The 26,829-nt window shown below is 45.7% G+C and overlaps 1 protein-coding gene across 3 annotated transcripts in view; it reads left to right on the top strand.

Moving 5' to 3' along the window:
- LOC108924134 (estrogen-related receptor gamma-like) overlaps positions 1–26,829 on the top strand; it is a 131,890-nt gene that overhangs the window by 67,092 nt on the left and 37,969 nt on the right. For all 3 annotated transcript variants that reach the window (XM_029256948.1, XM_018735328.2, XM_018735329.2), the window contains exons 2-3: positions 18,332–18,750; positions 21,061–21,177. In XM_029256948.1, coding sequence (XP_029112781.1) covers positions 18,345–18,750; positions 21,061–21,177 — 523 coding nt within the window. In that variant the 5' untranslated portion in view covers positions 18,332–18,344. The remainder of the gene's footprint in view (positions 1–18,331; positions 18,751–21,060; positions 21,178–26,829) is intronic.

Raw genomic sequence — 26,829 nt, 5'->3', positions numbered from 1 at the left:
GTTACGTTATATTAATGTATATAAAAATGCAAAACAGCCACTTTTTTTCTGTTTTTACAGATTTATCATTTTAGTCATTCTAAAATAAATTCATCTAAATTCTTTTCTTTTCCCCATCCTAAACATAGCTTAAATTTGTTATTGATATCTTACTGTTTATGTGAAGTGTGGAAAATTTAGAAATCATCATTTGAGATTTTACATCATAAATGAAATATAGCATACATTTTTGTCTTAATCGAATGCTCATGTTTAGTTTCCTCCACCGTGAAATATGTAAACTTTTTATCCATAAGCAATGTATATTTTGCAGTTTCTCTGTATGTATATTGTCAAGGGATATTTTTAAATGCATTTTAAAATATTAATACAGTTTTTATATTTTAAAAAGTTTACTTCATACCTTTCATAATAAAGCGGAACTAGTAAATGCACAGCAAGACATTTAGCACAAACAACACATGTATGTCAAGCATTTTGACTTGAATAATTACGGTGATACAATTGAATTACTGGCTTATATTTTGTGATCTTTCATAATTGGCGATGCTACAAGATAAATAGTTGGAAAATATTTCACGTTTCCGTGTTTAATTCCAACGACAGTGTTGCTTTTGATATAATTCTTTCACCTGTTTTCCTTTTGACTTTATAAGTTTCATGTCCGAAATTTTATTTTTTTACCACTAAAAGGGTGTCCCCCCCCCCCCCCCCCCACGAAGGCTTGCCTTCGAATGAGAGTTCCCATAAATGAAAATCCTCTTAATCTCCTTATGAAACCACTCAGCTGATATATCCATCAAGCAGACCGCCGCGTTGCTCCCCGGTTCCCGGTTGGTGCAGGGAGCCTCAGCGCTCTCCTTCTCCTGTCTGAGGAGACGCGTCGCTCTCCTCTACCCATCTCCCTGGCTGTCTGCTCTCAGGCTGCTCCCTGTCTTCATTGTGCCCTGGCTTATTCCAACAACCGTATCTCCACTTCCCTTCTTTCAAGGACCCTGAGCATTTCCAGTGGTCATTAACTCTGGATAAAAGAGGAGACCCCCATGTGGGCAGCCACTTGTTCGGGGCTTTGAGGAAGTGTTTGCCGCAGCTGTACGCTTCACCTTTTGTTTTACCGGAGTACTCTCTGAGCTCCCTGTAGAAACCCAGAGAAGACGTACAAGTGTACGCGTGAATTGTCTCGCACGCGCTTCTGGAACCGAGAGTCCGAAGCTCAGCGGAGCAAAGCAAAGCATGCATTGATGATCCTATCCCTCAATTAGTCCACTCAACTCAATCCATCAGATGGTCACTGGCGGTGATCTGATGAGCTCTCCGGGGAAGCTTAACCCGGGAGGAAGGAAGGACAGTGGCAGGGACTGCAAGATCCCAGTCGGAGCAGATAAGGAGCCGTCGCTACCAATCAGCACGTTACACCTATCCGCCGCCTCGTCATAAATCTGTCCAAAGAAGATGCCTGCGGTTCCCCTTTCACCTTTTCGGAGCAGAATAAGTGTAGTGTCGGCTTGTTTTGCCTTGAAGTTCTGAATGGCCGATGTTTGAAACCGCAAGACGGGAGTTTGATTGCTTTACCGCGTCTCCATGGCGCGCAGGGCCGACCCGCTGCCTTAACCAGGTGTGTTCATTCCTTACGCTGGGCGCTCGGCCGAACCGGATCCCCTCCGCGCTTCGCGTTTCTCGGGCTTAACTGATGAGCCTGTCATTATCAGTCAAATGAAGGCATCGGCGCGAGTAGTTTTGCAGACTTGCGTAAACTACTGAAAGTGCACGAGCTCTCGTGAAGTTTGTAAAAGTGGCGGTAAAAGTTCAAGCCGATTTGCTTATCAAATCGGGAGTGGTTGTATTTGCATGGCAGCCAGAGAGGCCTCACGTGGCGGGCATCTGCCCGCGGAATGGACCGTGCACGAATGCGTTCAGCAGCGGTTTATTTACATGTCCCAGTCTCGTTGGCACGGATCCGGCGGATGTGGGATACAGTTCAGTGGGCGCAATCCAGGTCGCCGGAGCTGGGGGTGCGATGCTGAGCTCGCGAGACCATTTGCCCAGGTCTGCACCCGCAACGTGCGCGTGTGGCCGTTTGCTTTTTTTTGTTGCCCGTCACGTTTGCGGCGAAGCGCTGCCTTTGCGGCATCTCCGCACGTGCCGGAGACCGTGTGAGCTGGCTGCCGAGCCCCAAGAAGCGAACGTACAAACGCGCGAGTCACGCGCCAGCGGCCCCTCTCCGCTCGTCAGCAATAGAACGTGCTGTCCTTGTGCTGAACTGCCGTGATGCTGAGGTTGGACAGGTCGGGGAGGTACCGGCAGCTCGACTGAGTGACGGAGACATATTTTGCCCGTCCCTCCAGCTCCGTGGCTTTTCTGCGTGTTTGACAGAGAGAGAAGAAAGCAGCCCTGCCCAACCAGTCGTTCCCTGCACGACCCTGCCTCTCGGTCTGGTCTTCCCTACACACCTGTATACGCTGTCTTTTAGGGACCGCATCCTTCTGCAAGGATCGTTCTAACTGCTGCTGCATTTCATTTTTGCAGCACACTTTAAAAATTGCAAACTGCAAACTGCACAGTCTAACTCAGAGAGTTAAAACAAATACTGAATAGTTATTAATCATAACTGTGCGAGCGTTCCCGTTATTACGCCGCTAAAAGAAAGGGACAACTCGGTCGTAAATGACATTTGGAGAACCAGACATCTGCTATAAAACAGTTTGAAATAATGAAAAATAATGAGGGTGTAATGAAGTTTTTTAATTAGAAGCTCCTCTAGTTAGTCAAATATACTGTAAAGCTTTTCCAAGATATATTATGTACGTTTTACGAATTTGCAGGTGGTGTTTTTAAGGTGGACTCTAAAACTGGTTCCGTGGCAGGCAGCCCTCCCAGTAGCGTCGATGTTTCAAGACAGCGTGTTATAATGGTGCGGAGGACTATGCACTGCAGAGGTCTTCATCGGCTTGCAATGCTGCGGATCCCGAGCTAACATACTCTTTAAACTTTATTGTTAGTTTCCTTTAATTGCTTTTAACCCTGACTGTAGCAAGCAACAAAATAAATGGTGAATGCTGGAAAAATTTATTTCAATTTCAGTTTTTTTTTTTTTTTACGCAAACTTTGGGCAGCTATATTACTCCAAAATGAAAAAATTATCAATGATTTTTCACTATAATTTCAGCAGTAATTTTAGGGGAGCACGTAGTATGGTAGTTAGAACTGATGCTTTTGGACTCAAAGGTCGCGGGTTTTAATCCCACCTCCTGCTGAATTACCCAGCTGTGTAAATGCGTAAATAACTGTAGGTAGCTTAACATTGCGAGTTGCTTTGGATAAAACAGTCAGCGTTATGAATTAATTTAGCTGTGGTTTTAATGATTAATTAATGATTTTTGGAAAGATTGAAAAAAATACCGTCAACACGTAGACGTGGTTATTGCCACATTCGGTAAGGCCACATTAAAAGGAACCGCAGCGGTGACCCGACTTCCAGCGAACGCGGATGACAAGCGCCGCAGTTCTGCCGATGCTAACAGGGAGGCGGTCAGTGCCGAGCGTGGTAAGGTGAACCCTGAGACCTGCCACTCTAGGGCTGCTGCGCACCTGTCCCGTGTATTCAGTTCTGACATCTGTCCTGTCGCACGAATCGGAAAATACACGTTTATTTAAATCGACTTAAATTTTTAAATAATGTATCTTGCCGATACGCTCATGTATCTTGGATATATGTATGTAACTGCAATTCAAGGCAGGATCACGGCGCTCAGTGCTGAACCTGAAAGCCTTTTTTGATCAGAAATGTCATGAAGCTTTTCACAGCTGCGTAAGTGTGCGGAGTTTGGCGAATAGCTGGGTTACCAGTGTATTTTTTATTTAATTATTGTACGGCGACGCATTTCCCTTCCCGCCCTCTCCTGTCCGGCTTTCCTCGAATTAAGAACAAACGCGTTCCGGCGGAAACACTTGCGTCGGCCCGTCACGTCCATGCGGGTTGTGTCATATTAAGCTCGACAGTCCATCTGCTGTGTGGCCTGCGTGGCCGCTGTGACGCGGGAGCCAGAAATTCCACCTGTCATTAGTCATGGAGCAACCTGAGAGGTTAAAGGAAAGACTAACTAAACAGCACAGAGGACAGGGCGAGTAAACCCGTGTGTCTTCGGAAAACTCAGTACCTTATTTTTCCCTCATTTCACTTTGCACAAACCATGACCTGTAATAATGTTTTGCCAATCTAAGATTCGGCGGGAAAGGCTGCACGGCGACGAGCGACAGATTACGCCGTAGGCGCTCCGTAAATTCCGACAATCCTTTTCGTTCCCCGTGTCTCTTTCCTTTACAGAGTCATTACATCAGTTGAAAAACTGTAAAAAAAAAAAAAAATGTAAAGTTGGCATCACATTTTTTTTTTTTTTTTTTTTTTTGACTTCTTAGGTTTGTGACCATATGAAAAAGCCAGGTTTTGACCACAGGTACATATTTCCCTGGTTGTTTCCTGCTGGCTTTGGAGGAAAGGAAGGATCTTTGACCAGTGACTGTCACGCAACCAATACACACACACACACACACACACACACACACACACACACACACACACACACACACACACACACACACACACTCTAAAACACAGTGCTCTTAACCACACACTCTCTTTGCTTAAGTCAGCGCGTCGGGTGCTGCAGGTGGTGCAGTGTTTCGAGCTGCTGCACTGCACTCCACGAATGTGGGTTTGAGCCCCACTCCCACTGGAGTATCCTTAATCGAGGCCCTTAACCTGATTTGCTCCGGTAGAAATCACCCAGTTGTATAAATGGGTAGAACATTGCAAGATGCTTTGGAGAGAAGCGCCAGGTGGATAAATGCAACCTAAGCGTGTGGTCTTTCCTGGGGAAATTTACTACACCTCAGACATAGGCTCTGGCGGCGATCATCTACACACGTGTAGTTTATCCTTTTCGCGGAGCTTCGTGTCATCGAGAATAACGGTGAGCTACTGAAATATACATTTAGAACTTAATTTTAGGTTACGGGTGTGGTGCGCAGCCGTGCAAAATGGGACACAAGTTGGAGGAGGTGTGTAACTGAGCGAAAAAAGGCAGGCTATGAGCAATACTTTCGAAACAATTCTTTTGTTTCGTTCATTCGTTTTCGTGCGTTTTACAAACAGCTTCTGCTGTGAAGAACTGGTTCGTTTCACGAGGTACGAATGGGTGCGCGGAGTTCGCCGAGCATGTCGATGCTCCGAGAGTCGCGCGTTAAGCCAAGCGGCTGCTGTCGGCACAAAGGCGTCAACGGTGCCAGCTATCAAAGGGCCCGCAGCCGCCGCAGTATGATCTCAGCGCAAGTCGCACGGCGGCCCGGGGTCGAGGCCGCGCCGCTTTCTAGCGCCACAAGGAAAAGAACTAGATATGAGCAATGGAGTTTTGACTGTGAACAACGTCTCGCAGAGAACTGGAGTCAAAGACCTGCTTTGCAAGAGTTCAGCAGCGATTATTAATAATTATTGCAGTGTTGCTCTTTCCATAATAACAATAATGCAAAGATTTTGAAATGATCAAACTTCTACGAGCCTCTGATTTCTTATATTAGCGTTCGCCTCCTCGTCGTTCCGGCTCTACAACTTTTATGTTTCTGGGGATATTGTGAGCAATTCTGAGCGCCGTCTCGGTGGAATTACACTTGTCTTTCATTACACATCTTCCCTTTGCTAATCTCCCTCTTGTTATTCACTACTTACCTGACTGTGTCCCGCTGCTGCGTTGTCACTTTTCAATAGGGGCCTTTTGGAAAACGCTGATTTTGCTGTGCCAACTGGCTGCCTGGGTGACGCTCCGGTATAAAATGATGTTACCCGAAAGTGCACGAACATCTGCTAATATCAAAATGCTGTGTAAACAACACCCAGATGAGGTGATCTGCTTGAATTTGAAAACATACCCAGCTAAAATTGTGGATTTTAAATTGATGTATTGTATATCACATTTCTTTCAGTTGGGAGTTTTTCGTTCCTTTCCTCCACGGCCAGTAGGTGTACTTATAACTTTATAAAGGCATTGATAATGTATTACGCCAGTGTGTGGTCAACTGTCTTCTTTGTTTCCTTGTCTGATGTATTTGTTCCTCTGCCCTATGCCTGTGTTCAAGAGCTCTGTGTCACTGCGTGAGAAGAGCGCTCTATAAAAATTAAATGACTATATATAAATATATACAGTATATACACTGGATTTCATACACAGTATGTGGCTATATACGTATATTTGTGCGTTTTACGCTAAGACTCAGTTTCATGTTATGCATGGTGTTTACAACCACACTTTGCAAATTCACAATCAGTAAAATGCTGTCTTAAAGTGCCTCTTTCCTTTGCTTGGATATTAAAAGCTGGAAAAAGAGAAGTGGGGCGATGAAAGATTCCCTGTTTTGTTTGTGGGAAGAAGAGTGCGCGCGCGAGAGTTTGTGAGAGATACAGAGGAAGGTTCCCTCCGAGCGCGAGGGTAAATGCGGAAGGAGATAAATGACAGCAGCAGGCCCGCTCCGGCCTTATCGTGGCGCAAGGAAGAAGGGAGGAGCGCAAACACGTTAAACGCCTGTCGGCGGCAGCGAGTCAAAGAGCCCGAAAGCAGCCGGCTGTATCGAGAAGCGTTTGAGACAATAGCAGTCTTGTTCGCTGATGATCGGATAAGGTGTTATAACAACGACAGCTCACTGTACGTCGCCCGTTTCATCTCGACTTTAACCTTCATCCGAATGGTACAACGCTCATCTTAAGATTCTTTTTTTTTTTCTCACAAATATCTTTTTTAATCCGTCAGTTTTTAGAGCTCCGGGATAATTTGTCTCTGGCATACTTATATGAAATTTTAGTCACCGTCATTTTTACGCGGTACTCTAATCCCCTCACAAGTGATGGTGATTATTACCTGTTGAAGGTGCGAGAGCTTCGGATACGCAGTGATTCGTTTCACTGGGAAGGGAGAGGGGAAACGCTTTCTCCACTGACGGGCGGAGTTTTCTGGTTTTAGAACCTGAAGGAGGGAGAAAGGGAGGAAGATCAGGTGGCTCATGCAAAAGGTGTGTCTTGTTGTGGGAAAAACAGGCCGATAAACTGTAAGGATGCATCCCAGTTAGTGCCGTTTTCAGTAACTAACCTTAACGTTATGTTTAATCCCGAAAGCGCTTCTACGCTTCTGCCTGTTTTTGGGTTATTCACAATTTCGTTGCAGGCACTGGAAAACATGTTTTTGTTAATTTTTTCTTTGAATTATTTCGCTGCGATTTCTTAAAAAGTAACCAGCCGACTCATCGAATGTACATACGTACGATACGGACGTGGCCCGCTTCATTTATTTACCGTGTTAATCTTTATTCGTCCGTACACGTGTATTTCTTTAACGTCGGATAAGATCAGCACAGGAACAGGTGCTGCGCTGTATTGGCAACAGAAAGAACCTTCCCTCGCTTGACGTTTATTTTTAGCGTCTGTGACGGAACAGAATTCTCGCGTGTTATTGTCAACGCGGGAATAATGAGTGGGGGAAATCATTACATCATACACAAGCATTTTAAGCAGTTTTTATTCTTAGAGAGACTGCTGATTTACTATACCTCGGTTGCTATTGATAGCAAACAAATTTTAAAGCCGCGGGAGAGCAGAGGGAAAGCGAAAATGTGTTTCCGTGTTCATGGTCAGGGTTGTAGGGTTAAATGGGGGTGTTGAGGCCCTCGACTGATACGCTCCTCTGTGTCTGCGGTTCATATTGATTCATGCTCTCACTCGAGTGTAACTAAACAAGAGTCTTTCCGTGTCCAGCGCCCACCGAGAGCTCTGAGTCTAAACACCGGGCTCTGTGTACACTCCAAACACGCAGGACAACTTCCCCAAACCGACACTGTTTGTATAGAAAACAAACGTCTCGCCGGACTGCAGAGAAAGGTACCCATCCGGTCCCCTATATCTGTAAAAGGGACAACAGTTTCATAGTGAGTCGCACTTATGACACTTCAATTTGTAATAAAAATGATGAACAATGTAATAACTTTTTGTGCACCGAGGACGGATAGGCATTTTGCAGCGTATAATATTGTTAAAAAAGATGTGATTAAGATGTCTTCATTTACTGCGCTATTTAAAATGAAATAAATTCAGCGACATATTCTCTCTCTGTTTCATACTGTAAAACCAAAGAACAAACTTTCGGTCACGTGGAGGTGTGGTCAAAGCGCTTTAATGTGAATCGTATCTCTTACCACTGATGGACCTTATACTGCGGTAAGATCTCATTCCGCTCATATCGTGGCCATTGGTGCCACAAGGTAAATCTGTCAATAGACGAGTCATTAAAAGCAAAAGTAAAGTTTCTAAGACGGCAAGGCTGAGCGCTGTGGCAGCTGAAGGGTGGTTGCGGTCTGCCTGGATAATGACATTTAATGTTTCCACGAGGTGCAGCGGAAGGGGGTATTAGGGAGACTGCTCTCTTAATTAGGAGGACAGTGGGAGCACAATATCCAATAAGGATTAAGAGGCTGTTTGCTCCTAGAAGGAAGCACGGTGAGGTGGTGTACGGAGACTTAGTCCTTGTACCTTATCACCCCTGAGCAAACCTGAGCTTCTGCGGGTCCTCCTGCACCAAACGCAGCGGAATCCCCAGTACGGCCGGCGTAACTTTACGCAAACGCGACGGCACGCGCGTTGCGCGCCGTGGGCCGGACTCCCGGAAAGACACGCGCTCACTTTGCGGGACGAATGATTATTGTCGTTTCTTTAATCCTCGTTCCTTTGCGCCCAAGCAAATGAAACACGTGAAATAAAAAACACCCCCTTTTTTTTTGGTCTCTCTGCAAATTGGCTGTCGAAGACCCATCATCGAAATTTCGTATTTCGCCAGAAGATGCAGGAAAATGCGCAGCTCGTCGATTCTGCTCAAGCTCGGTCCGTCTCCTCGACTCCCGTGATCTGATAGCACGTACAGCCTTCTCCTTCCTCCAGGACAACTTGGCCAGTTACGAACTCCAATAACTGCCGTGATTTAATTAGCAAATGAACGAATACAGATGTAAAACGATGAAGCTATTCATTAAAACGTTAAAGATCGTGCAAATTAATGTAACCTGTTAAGAAACCCCAGCGTCCTGTTCTCTCTTGTGAAACATTTTGAATAAGTCCGTCTTTTCTTCAGGCCAGTTATATTACCAGCTGTTAGCACAAAATGTGAGTTTTCTTATTGCCCATAAAACTTCACGTTCCGCGATTGTTGATAACTTTCTAGGCGTACTAAATTCACTCCGTTCAAGTAATTCTTTTAAACTTTCCTGGCAGAAATTTTGCCGTCGTGTGACGTTGCTTTATACTTTGGCACGTTGCAGAATTCATTAAAACAACGCAGCAGACACGTTCGCACAGAAACGTCCATGTGCCGGTGTTGTGTTCAAAATGCATTTTGCGTAATGATTTTGCGGCATATACCCTAATTCGTCGCTCGTCACATTCTCCGCATTCTCACTACAGTGTCTTAGAGGAAAATGTCTCATTTATGAAATTATCCCTCTGTAGGAAACTGTACTCATATAGCAGACGTTCAAGGTCCGCACATCTCTCAGTTTTCCCAAACTTGATGATGACTGGTGGAAATCAGTGCTTCTTGTCCGGCAAAGATGGGAATAATCTTTCTGCTTGACGCGACGAGTCTTGCTCGTCGAACATATGCACATGTGCTTTCTGTTTTTTTTGCATGTGGCGAAGGAGCTTTTGGTTTAAGGAGAAAACCCTCCGATACTGCGAAGAGCGTTTTCGTCCAGGACAGGTGGATTTCTTTAGGTTCGGGAGCCAGAACGCTCGGCGAGGGTGCACGTGGGGGGCGCCTCAACGGTGCTGTTGTTCAGCCATCCACCGGTGGGACGCTAATGTTACTGGGCGAGCGGCTCCAGCAGCCCGGCCTAGAGCCTGGCCCGCACCTCGGCAGAGAGGCCAGCCATCTGGCTCACCTGCCGCACGCAGGTGTCCCATCTGCCCTGGTCCAGAATGGCGTGCGGCGGCTGCCGAGATGGGCAGCAGGCAGCCTGAATTATTCAGCCCGCCAAAGCACATAAAGAGGCCGAGAAAGAGATCAGGGAGCGCGCGAGAGGGATATGGAAGGGAGGCTGCCGAACGTGGGGGTGTGGAGAAGGTAATGCTTGCCCCCCCCCACCCCCCCCATCCACGTGCGGCAGAATGTGTTAAATGGTTGAAGGATTCAGATTAGCATATAAATTTAGATGTATGAAGATCATTGCTCCGATCACGACTCAGTGAGTTTTATCTTGATCTAGTGGCGGCTGATTTGCGTATAAAATACATCCAGATGTGACCAGTTAAGTCTTTACTGGGCCCGTGTTGCGCTCGGCTCCCGAGCTCTCTCACGAGCTTCTCTGGTCACTTCTGGGGTCGTGCAGCCTGCAAGGACGGTTGCTGTCAGACAACGTGCTGAAACCCACGGAAGCTGCGTTTTTTTTTTTTTTTTTCTTTTCGCATCGTTATTCCCGCTGTAATATTTTGATTTGAGTTGATCAGCGCTTATGAAGACCAAGGTCGATACATTTACATTTGAATTTCTAATGCAATTCACTTTTTAAAGCAGGGCCATCAATCCAAAGCAGCTGCTGACTTTTATCACTCGGCTACAAGTTAATAGGATTGTCTTCTCAGACTCCCGGAGAAAATAAAACCGCCTGCATTTTGTTTACCGTGTAAATAACGGACTTCTGCAGATCAGACGTGTTCGTATGTTATGTAAGCACGCAAACTGTTTAACCATCACTGCACATGACAGACAGTTCACCCAGTACACCAGAGCAGGACCGCCATCGCTTTCGCCACCTATATGCTCCATGCCTGCTAGCTGGACTAGGATTGCTAGAAAGCTTCCGCTCAGGCAGTTCTTTCCGGTATTTTCTGACTCGCTGGGTGGAGACTAATATGGGAAACAACTAACAACTCGTGATCATTTCATCTCGCTGACCGTCCATGGCTTCCCGGCTTCATGTTACATCATGCATCACGTACATATATATATTTATGATGTATATATATATATATATAGCTTATTACCAGTTCTACGTGGTTGAGCTTTTTAAAGTAAGTACCGCATATCAGTTTATTCAACGTACTCTCTGCCTCCCTTCACTCGAGGCTTTACCCGTGAGCAACGTTTCTTTTTCGTTCCCGGCCGCGAGCCTTCGAGCCGAAGCAAAACGCTCCAACAGGGGTTGACTGCTCTAACTGTGGGATTCAAAGAGTATTACATCAATTGGATTTTGGAAAGTTAGGCTGGGTCAAACCTATTACGCTCAAATCGCAGGCAACACTCTTATATTCGGTTTAAGCCAATCGAGCTCACGTTACTGGCACGGCGCCGCACGGCGTCACCTCGGTCAGGTGACATCCAAAAAAACGACTTTCGTCCTCAAGGACTACGAGACAACAGCGAGCGAAACACCTGAGGAAAGAGCTTGCGAGGGAAGGGTTCGTGTTTCCCCTCCGTGAGAAGCAGGCACACTCTTTGAGGAGGTCATTATGGCCGTCTTTGTAATTAGCCTTCCTTTGTACGCCGCGCAGCGAAAAAAGGGGGTTTGAGCCGAAACCACAGAATGGCTCGAACAGGAACAAAGTCGTCACCGAAGCGGTACGCAATCGGGTTTCACGACAGCGTCCCAGTTTAGACTTCAAAGTCCACAGAACGACGGAACGCAGAGCCACCTTGCTTTCATGGGGGCGCGACGCGTGTCGTTTGTTTTGCGTGCGCACGGTTCTTCGCGGGAAAGGTCGTAAGTGACCGCGAGAAAAGGCAGTTGCCTTTTTTTTTGCCTGCGCTCTCCCAAAAAGAAGGAGCAGGAAGACTCTTTCGCGCAGCGAGTGTGTGACAGACACGTCCGAGTGCCCTGGCACCGCCGCCGTGTGCTTTCCTCACTTAGCAGGAAACAGGAAATGACAAATTAGAGTAGTCTTCTTAGGTTAGTGTAGCCCTCCTCTGAAGCAGCAGTGATTTGTCATGTGTTGGTGAACAGGACCAACTCTGTTCAAAGGGCCAGCTGTGGCAGGAGGGGGCAGAAGGAGCCGGAGCCCTGCAGCTGGCAGCTACGCTGGGAGATCATACGTCGAGCCAGGGCCTTTCACACACATAAACAAGTAGGGTTCGTCTCCTGCAAGGGTTTTCAGCTTTTTGTTTAAATTAACACGTCTAATTTACATTTTTTTATTTAGCAGACTCTTTCCTCCAAAGCGACTTCCAGTGAACTCCGTGTAGTGTTATGAGCCCACACACCTTATTCACCATGGTGACTTACACTGCTAGATACACTACTTACAAGGGGTCACTCATCCATACATCAGTGGAACACACACTCTGTGTCACTCACACACTTAGGGGGAACCTGAAGAGCATGTCTTTGTACTGTGGGAGGAAACCAGAGCACGCAAAAGAAACCCACACAGACATAGGGAGAACATGCAAACTCCACACAGACTGAGCAGGGATCAAACACACATCCTCTTACACCACCAAGGTACTGTGAGGCAGCAGCGCTACTTGCTGTGCCACCATACTTCCCTCAGCACCACCCATTTAAATGTTGTAAGTAAAATTAGGGTTCCTATGCTTAAAATAATAATAATAATAATAATAATAATAATAATAATAATAATAATAATAATAATAGTAGTGATGATGAGGAGGAGGAGGATCTTTTGTAGTACCCCGTAAGAGGGGTGTGCCTTCTGCTCTGTCTTAAACACATAGACCCAGTGGGGCATCTCCTGATAACTCACAGTGCAAAGCGTCCAAATCCACAAATGGACAAACCGAGGCCTCAGGTCAATTAAAAAAGTCCATCTGTTCCTTCATAACTATTCCAGCTGTTGAACTTTCCCTGATATGTGGATTGAATGTACTAAGTTTGTTAATGATGATCGATATGGAAAACTACTGGGAAAATGTTCTGCTTGTCAAGAGACCTCTTTTTTATTGTTTACATACAATATCTATCTATCTATCTATCTATCTATCTATCTATCTATCTATCTATCTATCTATCTCTACAGCATACAGCAGATTTATGTTTACTTAAAGTTGAAATTCAAAGCATGTAATATGCAATATAGACGTGTATTTTACTACTTATCGTGCACGGAAAACGGATGACAGAATGAGCACGTAACAGAGGGATGCCAGGCTGCCCATGCTGTGTGCATGTTTGCGTGTGCGGTAAGGTGTTAGTGGGGGGACAGATAAACGGAGCAAGAATGAATATTATAGAAGTAAACCTGATTATGGGTAGAATGCGAATTAGATTTGGTAGCAGATGGTGCTGTTGAAATTTTAAGACGCTCTGCGGGGAGAGGCCATAGCAGCAGAGGTGGGTTGCTGCATATCCTCTGACCTGATAGACGTGTTTAAATCACAACCATTCCCACCTGACAGCCAATTTCCGGAATCTGATCTGGTTAAAGACCCAGCATCCCTGCTTCTCTGACAAAAAAAACAACCATTTTTGTGTTCTTAACGCTCTTCTCTTTTTAAATAAGTCTTTACATTTTAGAGGACTTATTTGTGCATTAAAAAGGATATTTTTTCAGATATTTTTCCTCCTAATTTGATTTGAGATATAGTAGAAGCTACCGCTTTAACCGCGGTACTGTTCATCTCTTCAATGATCTTTCGCTTTGCCAGTTTACCTCCCCCCAAATTGTCCTCGATCACTGAGAGATTTTTTTCGTAAAGCTTTCAAACTCCAGTTGTTAAATGCAATGCGCCTTTACTGCCACGGCCATTGTCCTGTGCAGTAGCTCGCCTTGATGTCTTCTCTAAGCAGCTCCATAAACAGCATGCGGGAGCCCTGACTACAGCCAAACACTCTTAAAAAGGGCAAAGCCTAGAGGAAACTGGGTTTTGAGGACCCTAGTGTCCAGCATTAGTAATAATTAGTAATTAGCAGCTTTGATTTTGCCGTTTTAATGCGTGAAGGCCCGGTCAAAATGTTCCGCGGACTGCGCATTTACTGTATTAATTTAGTTGTCGCCCTCAGCACATTAGGGATATTTTCGTGGCCCGCTGCAATATTGTACAAATGTGTTTCTGCCATTTCCGCATTGATTTTGTGTAATCGTAGGTGTTACTTTGCAAGCGTTTACCGGCACAGAAGTGATTTATGCATTTCTCACGCACCAGGTTATAGAGATTGATTTCATTTCACTGTCGGAAGAGGATTTAGACGTGCCGAGTAATTTTAGATGCAGAAACCGCTCCAATGGTCATTCGCTCTGCCTGCCGAATGTCAGCATACTGTGGTGGATGTTTGTGTTTCCTCCAGAAGTGTAAAAAAACTTGGTCTTTTTTTCTGTTCTGCTCTCTGCCCTACAATTTCCTATAATAATTTTACTGTTTTTTTTTTTTTTTTTTTTAAATCATACCCAACACTCTTTTGTCCAGAACAGTGTCTTTAGACCGAGTGAAAAGTCCGAGTGCAAGTGGACAATCTGGGCAATATTTGAATGGGGCGAATTGAACGGAAGAGCGAAAGCAAAGTAACCCGCATCTCAGGGAAGGACATGTCAGCTGATGTCCTGCTCAAGTTTTTTATCTAAATGTTAAATAAAGAACCTAGTTGCCCAGTAAGTTTATTTATATGTTGAACTGGTGTGTTGCACTATGCAATGAATTATCTATATTTTGCAAAGATAGATAATATGAATGCCACTGGCACACAGTTTTATTTTATATGGTTTTTTGAGGTTTTAGTTCTCTGTCCATCAGCTAGACACGAGCCAAGCTGCCTTGATTCTTTTGTGTTTGCGGAACATTTGTGTTCTCAGGGAACGGGACAGGTAAATTGCACCCCCCCCCCCCAGCAGTGAAATGCAGTGATTACACGAAGCAAAGAAATCAGTCGGCCAACCTTGTGACACTTTGTCATCCTCAGACAATTGTTTCTCCAAAAAGGTTTCCCTGCCCGTTTTCCACAGCAACGCCTGCAGGAAAATATAGAATCTTGGGAGTTTGGCAGCAATGAGCCACAGCAGTTTGACTTCTAACAAAGGAAAGCAGGAAATGTACAGAGTGGGTGCGGGTCATGGAAAATTTGCTATGGTGACAGCTATTGAAGATCTGTGTGTGTGTGATGGGAAGGGAAGGCAAGGCGAGGTCACAAATCAAATCTTCTCGGGGGCTGCCAAACTCGGATCTGCTGACTAAATGGTGTGTTTATGGAGGCGCATCCAGGTGAGTGTACTTTGTTTCTGCAGCTGCTGCAGGATCGGACTTCATATTGCAAAGAGGGACGAGGAAAAACTCAGCTTTCCTGCATTTTCGAACGACGTCCCCTTTATCTTTCAGATTTCACAACTTCATCTCCCTGGACAATTATCTTTTCTTTTCTGTCAGGTTTGTGCGAAGGACTGAAAAATCACGTGACGCCACTCCGACTCACTGACTAATCAATTGCCTTACCTTTGTAGATCGGACTGATTTATGAGTAATAGATCTGTGATTACATAATTGATATAAATTGCTACACCAGGCTTAATTTTTGCTACGAAAGGGTCGCAGAACATCCTTTATTTTGTCTCATGCTGAAAGTAACCAAGGGAGACTGGCGTCCCGTCCCCAGCCCTGCACCCTGTGTTGATAGGTTAGGCTCCAGTTTGCCACTTCCCTGCTTGAGATGAGCAGCTTCAGAGAGCGTTTGTGTGTGAAAATAACCACCTGTACTTCACTAGCGGCTGTTAACCATTAGTGGTTACCATTCTTACCAAAACTTATTGCACACTCATGCATTTTCTCAACAAACTGTACATTTTATTTTCGTAACACCTGACACATGTTAGTTATCCCAACACTTTTATGCTTAATGTCTTAAAGGCCCTCAGTTTGTGACATCAGATTTTTATTGCCCTTGAATTATGTTTTATTATTTTATGAGTGCAACGGAAGGCTGGACGTAAATTTCAATCTTTTCGTAACTCACGTTCAGATCCTGCATATCATACGTACTCGGTAGGTATTGGAGGCTCACATCACTGGACTTCTCGGTGGACTAGGTGACATGAGAAAGACAATAATCTGATAATACACATAAAATATACAGATAAAGTTAGAGACTACGTTGTCTCCCGTGAAGAAAAAGGTTGATGAGATTTTTATAGGGAGGGATGAAACCGAATTTAAGGACACCGAGAACAATGCTTTGTGGAAGTGGTTTTTCATTAAAAAGCAAAACTCTGAATCAACATTGAGTTAGAGATCTATAGACGCTCTACGGGGATTTCTCGCACTGGACCAAGCTCTGCAATGCTGTAGGGAGACTGAGAAAAGTTCCTTTAAATGAAAAGGCAAAACTGTGCATTACTCATCATGTAAGTTGAAGGAAGCAGCCTGTATAGGGTCTGTTTCGAGCCAATCTGAATCTGTCTGTTCTGATAACCGGGAAGATGCTGTATCTGCTCCTGTTGGCTCTGCAGCTTTGTTTCGCACAAAGAGGGCCTATCTGTTAATTACAGATCTCATTAATAATTTCCCACTTGGGAGCGAACGAAAGACAAAGTGCAGAAGGGAGGTGGATAGGGTCAAGGGAAATGGGTTTATGAGGATGGGTTTTACGAATGGGAAATGCGAGACTCCTTTAATTTGTCAGCTGTGTCTATTTTCCCTGTGCTGCTTTTGTGTCTTTACTGGTTGTCTCGGGGACTCGACGAAGCTCCGCCTTGGTTGCGGGCTGATTATTTTCTTGTTGAACAGCTCGATATTGACATGCGAATGACAGATGACTGCTATAGCTGCCTCTTCCCCTCCTCCTTCTCTCACACGCCTTTGAGCCACGTTCCAGATAGCGTTGATTTCTTCAACAAATACACCAAAGCACCCTGCGTAATTTATAGCCTCTTTCGATTAGCCTTTTAAACAAATTGATTTGCAATAAAGCATGCATTTTTAAATCACTGACTGTCACTCTTCAAGCATGTAATTTTGTTGCATTAAAACAAGGCAGAATGGTCTTAATATTAGACAGTTGCACAGGGCAAATGTATAAGTCTTCATATGCTGTAAAAACTGATGTTCCACAGAAGAAGTGGGAATCTTCACAAAAGAGTCTTCTGACCAATCGACGGAGATACTACCTTCCAAAGCTGAGTGATTGACAAGGCATGGGCTCTCGAAAAGCTACCCCTCTTGTTTAAATAAATTTTAAGATAGCTACAGCAGCTTTGTCGACTGATTAAAGCCAATGATTAAATCGACTATTGCAGGACACTTATTCAGATAAATTGCCGGTGAAATTATTGCACTTATCTGCACAAAAAATATGAACGACATTGGTGAGGTCGCCGAAGGGCAATTACAGGGATGTTTCTAAGACACAAACTGAAAAATAGAAATGCAAAACTGGAAAGAAAAATCCAGAGCCTGCTGGAATGAAAACGATAAAAATGAAATTTCACAGCACCAGAAGCAAAAGAAAGTGCTTTAACGATTGGTCTGCTTTTCGCAGGAATGCTAAGCATGCCCCAGAACTGGGCTTTCCCAGTGGTGTCCTCCCCTCCGTTCAGAGCAACTCACATATGGATCCATAGTCACTCAACCACTGCATTGATGCCCATGGGAGCCAAACACAGTGGCTTTTATCTGCCTTACGCTACACAGCTCATCTGCTTCTTCGCAGGACAGAAGCTATTAACATGTGGGGGAAAAAAAAAAAAAAAAACGAATTCCCTGACTGACAGTTCGATCTGTCTGTTTTCAGCCCCTTCCCTTCCGCGCTTAACAGCTAATGTTTTTTTTTGGTTGAGTTGACGGAAGAACATGTGGTGACATCTTGCAGGATGCACGCGTGGGGCGTACGGGCCGAGCGTGCTCTCCTCTCAAGAAGAGATTTTGCCCAATGTGCGCGGAGCGTGGAGTTTGTCACGGAAGCAGAAATGCTGTGGGTTCAGTACCTGAGCCTTTCATTGCAGGGAAGCCGTTGGCTCCTTTGGGAATGGAGCAATATTAAGAAGGACTTGGTTAATAGCTCTGAGATTGACAGGTGGCCTGCATTCGATGGATAGGTCTGCCTTTCTTCCTGACACAGGACGTTTGGAGATAGAAAGCTTTAATTCTATTATTTACCCAGGTTCCAACAGACCTTCCTTGTATTGCTGACAGGTGACTAGGTCTGGCGTTCAGCATCACGAAACAGTGATGGGAAAACAAATAGGCGTGCCGAGAGTTTGAAGTTTAGATGGCAGTCTGCTCTGTAAGCTTGTCTTTCATAAACGTCATAAATGCGTCATTGCTATGATAAACAGTGGATTATTTGTATTCTTTTTTTAATGTTTTCCCAGGCTGCTCTGCAGGATGTCAAGCAAGGACCGGCGCATCGAGTCCAGTTGCCCCTCCTACATCAAGACAGAACCATCCAGCCCCGCCTCCCTCACCGACAGCGTGAACCACCACAGCCCCGGCGGGTCGTCGGACGCCAGTGGCAGCTACAGCTCGGCCACGAACGGCCACCCCAACGGCCTGGACTCACCCACGCTGTATGGGCCGGCAGGCGGCCTAGGCCAAAACGTGGCCGGGGCCGCCAAGCGCTACGAGGACTGCTCCAGCACCATGGCTGAAGACTCACAGATCAAGTGCGAGTACATGCTCAACTCCATGCCCAAACGTCTGTGCCTGGTGTGCGGTGACGTGGCATCTGGCTACCACTATGGAGTGGCCTCCTGTGAAGCCTGCAAGGCCTTCTTCAAGAGAACCATTCAAGGTTGGCTCCCGTGCCCTTATGACTATTGTGGCTGTGTGCGAAGGGAGAAAATCACCATTGGGGGTTTCAGGTTCCTCCTGTGTCCTGTTAGAGCACACCTTGATGGCAGGGTTTTAACGAATTCACGAGAGGGTGCTACATAAATGTACCGTTGAACCTCAACCAGGTGAAATATTTTGGCCCCAGGCACACTTTAAACTGAGAAATCAGCACCATTTTTGCCTTTTAAGTTCTCTTTTATGAAAGTATTGAAAAAGCACACTTTTAATAAACTGATGGGCAACGAGCTGGATTTTGATTGAGTGCAAGCCTGCCTTTTGATGATAAAGCACTGACATTTTGATATACGGTATTCTTCCCCATGAGAGTGTTTGCTAATTAGAGAAAAAAGAGAACTTAGATTGATTTCTGTTGGTGTTTAGCTGAAATGCGTTCAATTCATTTCGAATGAAAGTCGACAGAAATCAATCAGAGAGCTGGGACATCTCTCTGGTGTAATACTCACCCGGCGTATCTGGGATGTCCAGAGATTGCTGTGGGGTAGGGAGAGATGCAAGGGTGAAGGCAGCATGCTGAAGACTGCCACCTGTCAGCCTGCGTATGTCACTCCCTCGTCCGACCAGATGGGTCTACAGAGTGATGGTGCAGCCCTGCCATAGGGGCACCCCCCCCCCCGACCACAACGCAAGGGATGTTGTTCTTGCACTCTTCTAATACGTTGACAAATACCATTAGAAATTAATGCAACAGTTTTCTACGCAAACATCTTAATAACATGCATTTTTTTCCTTAAAAAAAAAAATTTAAAAAAAAAAAAAATCATTGTTATTATGACAGAATGTTACAGCAGGTTGAATTTGTCCCGTGGTACAGAACACACAGACTGTGGAGCCCCTGGTGACTCACCAATCACCTCACACTGGGTCCCATGTCAAACAAAGACATTAGGCTCTCTTAATGTGAAGACCCGAAGGCCTTGAGGAAATTACCTCGCTAATGAAGATTGGGCCCCCATTTAACGGACATGCATATTTTAAATATTGTTTCCTGGTGAATTAGCAGTCTTTAGCATTCAGTCCCCCTGCATTCACGCTAATCTGCTTTTTAATGAGGAAACATCAGTTCGCAGAAGAGAAGTCAATATAGATCAGTGTTTACAAAGTCTGATTAACTGTGAAATATTGCATCAGCAGGCAGGTCCCTGGTGGGCCCTCTTTTAATTGCATAGGTTGGAGCTGTTTCTGAGAGGACCCTTGAAAACCGAAGGAAAAATACCACCACACGTCTTGCATTATGCATTATGGGTCCTGCAACATACAGTGTGAAGTAAAATTGCGTCCATGCATCTAACTGGAAATCTTTTTGCTTGGTGGTCTTACGTTCAGATTATAATTTCTTCATGACGTTTACTTTAATTTAATAAGGTATGTTTTAAATCCGGCAAAATTACATGTGTAGAGTGGTTTCATTTTTAATCTATGTCCACATGTAAAATTCCTATAGATTCTTGAAGTATGTGGAAATAATGGTAAAATATGTTATTTTTACAGGATTTATCCCTCAGTCAGTTTTGTTTGATTTGATATTTTTCTTTGATTTGATATTTAATATTATGTAATCCTTTGGTGGAGGCTAGTCTCATACAAAGGCCTTTCTGCTCTTCTGCCAGCTAGGAATTACCAATGACTTTGGTGACTGGGAATGGATAACTGTCACTAAACGAAGCATGTGAAGACCTAAAAAAACTCTTAGATGTTTTTCGATCTATAACAAATACATTGCACTTCACACGGACCTTCTCACTTCCTGGATCCCAGTAAAGTGGAAATCCCGATTTCCTATATTGTCTTAAACAATATGTTCGGAATGCCAACTTAGTGTAGTTACAAGGTACAGTAATGTTTGGATCCTTAACTTATTGCTTCTCACTTACTTGTAGGTATGACAAGAAAGTAACACAAACAGGTATGACATGGAACATTATATTGAGGGCTCTTGATTCACACAGCATTGCTTTACACTGGGACTTTTCATGCTTGCACAGACATAGTAATGTGCAATTTGTTCCTTCCAGGCAGTCAATTACATATTTCCACCCTTATTTAGTCTGGAGCTGAAAATATTTAAACTGATTTAGATGTTGCTTCAGGATCAGGACCACAACCAGGAGTTGGACCACAGATTAATTACGGCATAATTTCAGCTAATTACTCCGCGGTTACCCTGGCAGACCCAGAGTACACATGGATCTGTCCTCAGAGCGGCTATCAAACCTTCTTTTCTTCCTTCTCTCTACATGCCTCGCAACAGGAAACATCGAGTACAGCTGCCCGGCCACCAACGAGTGTGAGATCACCAAGCGGAGACGGAAGTCCTGCCAGGCGTGCCGCTTCATGAAGTGTCTGACCGTAGGCATGCTGCGAGAAGGTAGGGCAGCCATCCTTCTTCCTTGGTCTTGACCCCTCTCACGGTGCTCTTTTCAATGTGTAATGTGAGGGAATACGTCGCTGAGGCCAGGAACAGGACAGACTCGACCAGTTGTCACTCTAATGAGGCTGATTCATCTCGCACGTTGTGATTCTGGAATATCAGGCAAAGGGTTGATGCTTCCTGTCTAGTAGATTTGCTGCTCTAGCCAAGTCCTAGGACCGGCAATCAGCTCTTGCTTAATGTAGGCACCACGGCGAACATGAAATGCATGAGAACGGGCATGTAGAGTGACCTCCCCGCCAACCGTTACATGCGCTGCAGGCGCTGATTGAACCGCGGTGGCTCCGTCTTGTGCCCGATTCCGCGGGTGTCTCGCCATCCTTCGCTGTGTACACACTTAAGAGGCGCCATTGTGACCTTGTCTTCCCGCAGAGAAGCGATATGAGCCGTAGCTTCTGTTTATGCCTCACGTTAGCCAGGGACATGATGGTTGTGACAGAGTGCATTTGAGGTTCCCGTTTCAGCGTGACAGTGACAGCCCTCATTGTCTCGAGAGAGCACGCCCGTGGCGGAACGTCATCGCGGCTTCTCCTCTGCCCGTTTCACCTGCTTCTCTCACTGCTCAGGTGGAGAGCACAGTTTCCACCATAAATCCCCCCTCCAGCTAGCCAGGTGCAGTAGTCTCTGCTTGGATCACATTAGACAAAGCAGCACCACCGGGGACAAACAGCAAACCGAAACACCCCATGGGTCAGGTGTTTGTGTACGCTCTCGAGCCCGCGCGCGTGGACATTTGGCTTTGCAAATGTCACTGTTCGCATTTACATGTGTTTTCTTGATGTTTTCCTTCTTCCGGACCACGGATGTAGTATTAGTTGTCTAGTGTTATTGTCACGGTACACTTTTTTCTCCTGCAGTCCAAGGTGACAGAACTTCAGCCTTCAGGTCTACACTGTCTTCTGACTTTCTCTCAGCAGTTGGTTTGTAGCAGAGAAATCAGATCAAGTCACTTAATTTGCACATAATGACTGTTAATTTCGCGACGACGATGCGGAGTGAAGCATCCTCCGTGTCGTAGCTGGTGAAGGTCTGCAAGCGACACTGAAATCCTTGTAAAACACGCAGAGTGGAGTATAAGGCAACCGTACATGGTGCGCTTCAGCTGCGTGCGGATGAGTTGCATGGAGGAATAGTTCCATAATGGTCTCAAGGATTCTACGCCATGTCCCTCGTGCTCCTCGCACGTGCACTTTGTTCTTGCTCCTAGCGAGCCGAATGCTCGTATGTAACCACAGCACCCCCACTGCCGATGAACTGTTGGAATTTCATACGTGGAGCGGCTGTTCCCTGGAACACTGAATAATTAATTAGCTTTTTGGTTTTTAATGGCCACACTCACTTAGAGGCAGCGTCTCCTCCAGGACATACGTGTCGGCACAGTACGGGGTTGCAAGGTCCGCCGTGTGTATTGTTGTCTCTCCCGAGTACGATCGAGAGACATTCATCAACAGAGTGGTTTGATGAATGTCTCAACACTATTTGTTGAGTTGTCAGGGTATATTAATTATGGGTACATTGCTGTGTTATTGCCAGGGTTAATGTGGGTTGTCAGTGACAATGCTGAAGAGGCACTTAATTATATTGGTGGCGGGGGCCAACTCGCTGCTTGCCGGGGGACTGCATCAGCCTGGAATCCGTCCTGTCACCCAGGGGGTCTTGCTAATGTGCGGATGAAATTGGACCCGTCTGCCATCCTCCCCCACCACAAATTCAATACTACCACTCCTGAAATCACCCAGCTTCAGGGTGCCTTATAGGGGTGCAATGAACTAAAGCAGGATGACACCGAAGCGTCACATCTCCGAGGGTCCCGCAGGCTCTGACAGCTCCCTTCCTTGTCCCCAGCAAGCCTCGCTCCCTGATGCACGAGCAGCGGCAGAGGCCCCGTACCCCTGCCAACTGGCTGTCTGTCCACAGATGCTTCCCACTCATTCCCTCTGACTGACACAGGCTCCCTGCCTCTTAACCCTGAGCTTTGCCAAGGAGGATCATGGTCCCCACCAGCCAGGAACGATACAGGGTCACGCTTAGCGTGCTCAGATCTCCCTATTCGCAAGCCCACGCACACAAACAAACAAACAAACAAACGTAAACACGCACTGGCAGATGTTACGCATGCTCTGCTTATGATCACGATCGCCTCTTACCCGCCAGTGGCTCTGGACCTCGAGGGGTGAGTCGCTTCATGTCCGCATGTTGGGTGCACCCAGCTGTAAAATCTCATCCAGAGATGAGACAGAGTGAGAGACCGCTGGCGATCTCAAACGAGACTGCCCAACCTTGTCATGCTGGACGGAAGATAAAGAGCCCGAGATTTTCAAGCCATTCATGCCTCTATTGTTCTCTTCATATGGCTGGACCAGCTAAAGGATGCGGAGCGGTGAAGCACAGGGAGGAACGAACACCTGTATGATGTCATCGGTTACCAGCCGTGTGGGATGTGGGTATGAGGAAAACTGGCTGAACCCACCCGCTTTCTTGCTGGTGATGATATCTGCCTTGCAAGTAAGCAGTGCAGAATTTGGTATTTTACAGTAAAGGTCCATGTGAGTCTCACACTTCGCAGTTACTCAGACTAGTGAAGGGGATACTTGGGAGATGGTCTATGGTGTTAAGAAAATTCACCTTCAGAATTTCACACGGAATTTTAAATGTGCCATGGCGTCTTCCTCTTGCTAAATCCATATTAGACTTTAATTTATATCATCATTGTATCGGATTGTTCGTAAGCTCTACGCAGAACATCGACGTCAACGTTGAAGTTGTTCGCTAATCATATGATTCAAAGGCCTATTGACGACAATGGCTTCTTGAAGGCGTCTTTTCTCCGATCTCTTGAGCCGGTGGAGAACTGCGGGTATCGTCCCTCGAACCTGGAATCGCAGTTGGCTGTTTCTCGGCAGACGATGAAGACGGACCTGTAGAATCAGCCTTTAGAGTCATAAGACGCCCTGTGCAACAGAAGTCCCTGGTGAACGTAATTAAAGTGTTCCAGTTACTGCGCTCGGTGTAAAACTAGTCGCCCTAATGACGGTGGCTGTGGGGACTTTGCTACCGGTGAATTACCCGTCTCTCTGGGGAGACACAACCTGCCTTCATGGGAACTCTGTAGTGAGACTTGCTGTACCTGTGTGGCCTGGCATCCGTCCTTCTCCGTCTGTGCTGTATCTCCCTCTGCGTCTCTCTCAGTCTCTCTCTCTCTCTCTCACTGTAGAGACAAGGAATACCATACTGACAGGAGTGCGAGGGATGCAGGAGCCTTTTCTTACCTTGTCTCTCCTTCTTACCCGTTCTCTCGCTCTTCTTCTCTCTCGTACACACACACACACACACGCGTACACACACGCACTGGTGCGCACACACAGTCCTCTCCTCTCCTGCTCCCCCACTTCCTGTGACAGGGAGCATAAATCACGCCGCTGTCATGAGCAAGGGCCCGCTGGATTATGCATCGCCGCTATTCATTTGAAGCCGACAGAGGAGCACAAACGGTACGTGGCGCGCTGTTCGCCAGACTGTGCCGCTAGTCTGCCCGCGCGACGCCCCTCCCGCTTTAAACTAAATTAGAGAGACCCCATCTTTAGGGGAACTCTCAGGAGAACACTGTGATTATGCAGCACCCTTTTTTCTCCTCGTGTCCTAGTTTACCTCCAGAAATAAAAGAAAAAAAAAAAGAAAAAAAACTGTGTTTGAAGTGGACAATACTGTAAATACAGGTAAATTGGCAGAGGAGCTTAAAAACTCTAAAAAAGAAAAAGTAATAAATCCATCCATCTTCTGTCCCGCTTCTCCTAAAAGGGTCGCAGAATAATAAATGTAATATTTTATTTTACGGCTGTCGAAAAGGTGTAAAATGATGGAAATTAAACTGGCCGAAATTATATCGCCAATTATGCTGGTCAGGATCGCAAAAGAATTAGGAAAGAGATTATAAATGGGAATCTTGAGGCCTTTTCTTCTTGGCCCATTTGATAAATTATGTATTTGATTTACAAGCACCATTTTCCTGTTAAGTTGTGGGCCTTCTGGTCAAAAAACCCTTTGGCCTCTGTAATCTATTCTTTCCCTACCCTGGGGTATAGGTGAGCACACAACTCTATTTTCTACTCTGCTTAGAATATGGCCTGTGGCACTGCCAAAATCGACACACAACTGGGGCGTTCGGCATCTGCCGTTGCGGAGGCGGTGAAGAGGAAGCGGGAGGTCAAACGCAGGCTTTCGCTGAAACTCCTCACTTCGGCGTCTCGTAGCCGAGACATGACCACCAATTATGTCTTCGGCCATTGGTTTGGAAGACAGCCAGGGATGGGGTTCTTTTCACAAGCTGCTGGTTTTGGGCATTGCCTGAACAGCTGGGGACCTGTTTAGCGGGGGTCCCCTTTCAAAACAGCTCAACGACAGGGATGGGAGCGTAGATGTGCTCCTCTGGCCTTGATTTACCACATTTTTTTCCCTTGCTTTCCGTCCAAATGACTGATCCTTAGATTAACAGAGATGTATAGAAAGTTATAAGTCTTTAAGACAACATTCTGCTCCAAGAAATCGTTGGATTTTGCTTTGCTGTGGAAGGCAGAAACATTTCAAAGAATCTGGAACTGCTGTCAAAGTTTAGAAGAACTTATGGTTAGTGCCGGGAACACTGGTGTAAATTTGTGCCCGGTATTTGTGCCAATCCAAAGACATGCTGTTCAGGTTCCCCCAGAGTGTGTTCCACTGACGTATGGATGAGTGACCCAGTGTAAGTAGTGTATCTAGCAGTGTAAGTCACCACGGTGAATAAGGTGTGTGGGATGATAACAATACATACAGTTTACTGGAAGTTGCTTTGGAGAAAAGTGTCTGCTAAATAAATAAATGTAAATGTAAAGGTAGTAGACTGTACAAAGCACCCCAGTGATATAAGACCCACTTCCGGATTTATAAAAAAAAAAAAAAAGAACTCCAGGTTGAACAACTGACGTTAATGAGAAAATGAAAAAAAAAAAAAAAAAATCCACAAATATGGGATGTTGCATTATAATTAAGGTGTTTCTTTGTTCATTGTGGGGTTGCAGGGGAGGGAGTTGGTCTTGCTTGCCATCCAGACATGTTACAGTTTGCCTTGCCTACTTTGTCTTGACTCCAGGGTGAAGGTGCATCACCTGCATGGTGATCCCACCTGATCTCAGATGACTCTTATAGGGCAATGATCATTAGCATCAGCTTCTAAGGGGGGCCACAGGTTGTACTTTCAGCATATAGCCTGTCCGTCTTGTAAGTTAACCAGCAGCCATTTGGACACGTTTCCCACAGTTGGAAACAGCAGAGTGACCGAGTCCTGCTGTAGTCCCCTGGTTTCCACGTTGGAGCCCTACTCTAGGAGCTTTTCAGGAAGCTCTGAGAGCCAAGATGAGAACCATCCCTGAAATACAAAAGGACTGGGATGGTCCAGGTGAGGAAGCCTTATGTCTTTGTCATCAGGAAATTGTCCTGATTGGCTGGCTGCGTCAACCTGCCATTGGCAAAATTGTACACGCTTTAAAGGACTGCATGGCCCACCTCCACACTATGTCACAGTGTTTCACCTAGTGTGGACATAAAACGCCTCTG

Source organism: Scleropages formosus, chromosome 1 (genome assembly GCF_900964775.1).
Source record: "Scleropages formosus chromosome 1, fSclFor1.1, whole genome shotgun sequence".
Classification (NCBI taxonomy): domain Eukaryota; kingdom Metazoa; phylum Chordata; class Actinopteri; order Osteoglossiformes; family Osteoglossidae; genus Scleropages; species Scleropages formosus.
Note: the sequence above shows the minus strand (reverse complement) of the source record. Positions and strands in the feature narration are given on the sequence as shown.